At 42.9% G+C, this 3,388-nt stretch overlaps 1 protein-coding gene across 1 annotated transcript in view; it reads left to right on the forward strand.

The window, feature by feature from the left end:
• Positions 1 to 3,388, forward strand: part of WDTC1 (WD and tetratricopeptide repeats 1) — a 78,692-nt gene that overhangs the window by 22,242 nt on the left and 53,062 nt on the right. Inside the window, exon 2 of the mRNA XM_012811434.2 lies at positions 2,316 to 2,463. Within this exon, the coding sequence (XP_012666888.1) occupies positions 2,416 to 2,463 (48 nt within the window). The 5' untranslated portion in view covers positions 2,316 to 2,415. The remainder of the gene's footprint in view (positions 1 to 2,315; positions 2,464 to 3,388) is intronic.

Genomic DNA, 3,388 nt, shown 5'->3' on the forward strand with positions numbered 1-3,388 from the left:
TAGCTGGGACCACAGGCGCCCGCCACAACGCCTGGCTATTTTTTGGTTGCAGCCATCGTTGTTTGGCGGGTCCGGGCTGGATTCGAACCCGCCACCTTAGGTGTACGTGACTGGTGCCTTAGCCGGTTGAGCTATAGGCGCCGAGCCAAAATCTAGTGTTTTTAAAAAACTGATTATAAGGTTAATGTGCTTTTGTAGAAAATTTTTGAAAATATCAAAAAGTAGAAGGAAGGGCAGTGCCTGTAGTTCAGTGGGTAGGGCGCTGGCCACATACACTCAGGCTGGTGGGTTCTAACCCAGCTTGGGCCAGCTAAACAACAGTGACAACTGCAACAACAACAAAAAAATAGCTGGGCGTTGTGGTGAGCACCTGTAGTCCTAACTACTTGGGAGGCTGAGGCAAGAGAATCGCTTAAGCACAAGAGTTTGTCCCCAAGGGCGACATAGTGAGAATCTGTCTCAAAAAAAAAGAAAAAAAAGTAGAAGGAAAAAAAATTACTCATAGTATTACCCAGAGATAGTTATTATTTTTATACTTCATATATATATATACACACACACACATATATATATTTTTTGAGACAGTCTCTTTTTTTTTTTTTGAGACAGAGCCTCAAGCTGTCACCCTGGGTAGAGTGCTGTGGCATTACAGCTCTCAGCAACCTCCAACTCCTGGGCTCAAGCAAGTCTTCTGCCTCAGCCTCCCAAATAGCTGGGACCACAGGCGCCCGCCACAATGCCCCACTATTTTTTGGTTGCAGCTGTCATTGTTGTTTGGCGGGTTGGCGGGCCTGGGCTGGATTTGAACCCACCACCTTAGGTGTACGTGGCTGGCGCCTTAGCCACTTGAGCAACAGGCACCGAGCCAAGACAGTCTCATTTTGTCACCTTCAGTAGAGTGCTGTGGCATCATAGTTCACAGCAATCTCAAGCTCTTGGGCTCAAGTGATTCTCTTGCCACCGTTTTTCATTTTTAGTAGAGATGGGGTCTCACTCTTACTCAGGCTGGTCTCATCCTTATGAGCTCAAGAGGTCCACCTACCTCGGCCTCCCACAGTGCTAGGATTACAGCCATGAGCCACTGTGCCCAGCCTTATACTTCATTTTTTAAACATAGCTGTGATAATAGTGTTTATTGAAAAAGCAACATGTTATTAAATAAACATGATATAAGCATTTTTCCTTCATAATTAGCATTTCTAATCTCTATATAATATTGTATGGCTATACATTATTTGCCCATTCCTCTATTATTGGAAACTTATGTGATTTTAATTTTTTTGGTATTACAGAATCTGTGATGAATATATGTGGGTATGGAACTTTATTTCTTAAATTTTGAGTTTTTAATGGTAAATTCTCAGAAATAGGATCACTTGGTCTTTCTAACCTTCAGAATTATATAACACAGGAAGAGTTTGCTTCAAGAGCTAGTGAGACTGAAAGTCTACCTAGGAGAATGTTCATGAGGAGTTTCTTTATTGAGTTGGGTTTTGGGCGCAATCACCATTATTACATTTTTTTCCCCACTCTTTGATTCTGTGAATTTGTTAGAGGGTTAAAAGTTCTGTCTGTGAGGCCCGGCATGGTGGCTCACGCCTGTAATCCTAGCACTCTGGCAGGCTGAGGTAAGAGGATTACTTGAGCTCAGGAGAGTGAAGCCAGCCTGAGCAAGAGACAGACCCCATTTTTACTAAAAATAGAAAAACTAGTTGTGGTGGGCATCTGTAGTCCCAGGTACTTGGGAGGCTGAGGCAGGAGGATTGCGTGAACCCAGGAGTTTGAGGTTACTATGTGTTAGGTTGATGTCATGGCACACTGCCCTGGGTGAGTGAGAGTCTGTCTCAAAAAAAAAAAAGAGTTCTGTTTATGGTACTGATTTGGTTTTAAGAAGAGCTAGACTGAGGGTCAAAGATTTGAAGCATAATTAAATGTTCAGACAGGTTGCCACAGATGCGTACTGAACAAGTGAAACTTGATGTCTTTCTAGCTATGTGCCTTGTTCTAACTTTCAGGATATGCTACCATCTTCCTTCATACTTTTATCCAACTCCTCTATTTTTCTAGTGAAGTATATATAACTCCTTCAGTGTTTGTTCCAGTGCTTCGTGTGCCTGTGAATCACTGTCTTCCCCACCCCCTTCACCCTTTCTATGGGTTCATCAATACTGTGGAGCAGAGCCAGCCCAGCATGCCATAAATTACAGGCAATAGCCAGTTTCTGGGTGTGTGGGTGGGCAGTTTTAGGCATGGAATTAGGGCTCTGAAGCTCCTTTATTCCATCCTTAAAGGTGTGATGATGTTTTTTTCCTCAGGTAATTAAATGTGTGTCTTGTGGACCTGGGCTTGGCTGGAATGCTCAAGGGTCCTGAAGATCCTTCTATAGCTTCCTTCTGTTGAACTCATTAAGAGACGATGGCAAAAGTCAACATAACTAGAGACCTCATCCGTAGGCAGATCAAGGTAAGCAACCCAGATCTCTGAACCAGAGCATGAGATCCTTTCCTCTCCAATAGATTCATTTTACAAATGAAAAAATTGAGGTCTAGAGCTGGTCATTCACCTAAAGTCACATAGCTAAGTATTGGCAGACTCAGGACTAGAATCAAGGTCTCTTGCTGCTCCATCTTGTTTTATCTAAGAACACAAAATTCACAAGAGACTTCTGTCAAGAATTTATGCCTGGGATGCTGAGATTAAGGCTGGTGAAGGAGAGAAGCCATCAGTGCACATGCATGCACATCCATGTGTTAGGGGGTGGCACACCAGAGTAAATATAACTTCTTCCTGTTGTTCCAGCTGCTAAGTTGTACATATAACAGAGTCTGGGAGAGTCTTAGTCTCAGTTCAGCTTAGATTTTTTTTCTTCTCTTTTTTGAGGTTCACCTGTGCTAAAGCCCACACTATCTTCTGCAGTTTGACTAGAGAAGACACTCTGTAATACCTGTGAGATGAATGGATGACTGAGCAGTCAAATTTATTTAGTGGAATAACCCCAGATTTATCAGGAAAACCCTCAATAAAGGAGCCACAGAAGGTTAATGGAATTTGTTCAACCAAGTCATGAATGTGCTCCAGCTCTAGTAATCCCAAGGTAGAATCAGAAGTTTAGTCCCAGCCAGTTGCAGTGACTCCTCATGTCTGTAATCCTAGCATTCTGGGAAGCTGAGTTGAGAGGACCACTTGAGCTCAGGAGTTCAAGACCGGCCTGAATAAGAGCAAGACTTCTGTCTCTACTAAAAATAGAAAAATTAGCCCCAGGTCCTGATGGGCACTTATAGTCCCAGTTATTCCCAGCTACGGAGGCTGACACAGGAGGATCCCTTAAACCTAGTAGTTGTTGCTGTGATCTAGGAAGAGTGTTTAAGTTTTTTTTTTTTTTTTTTTT

Source organism: Otolemur garnettii, unplaced genomic scaffold (genome assembly GCF_000181295.1).
Source record: "Otolemur garnettii isolate 467f Iridium unplaced genomic scaffold, OtoGar3 scaffold00156, whole genome shotgun sequence".
Lineage (NCBI taxonomy): Eukaryota > Metazoa > Chordata > Mammalia > Primates > Galagidae > Otolemur > Otolemur garnettii.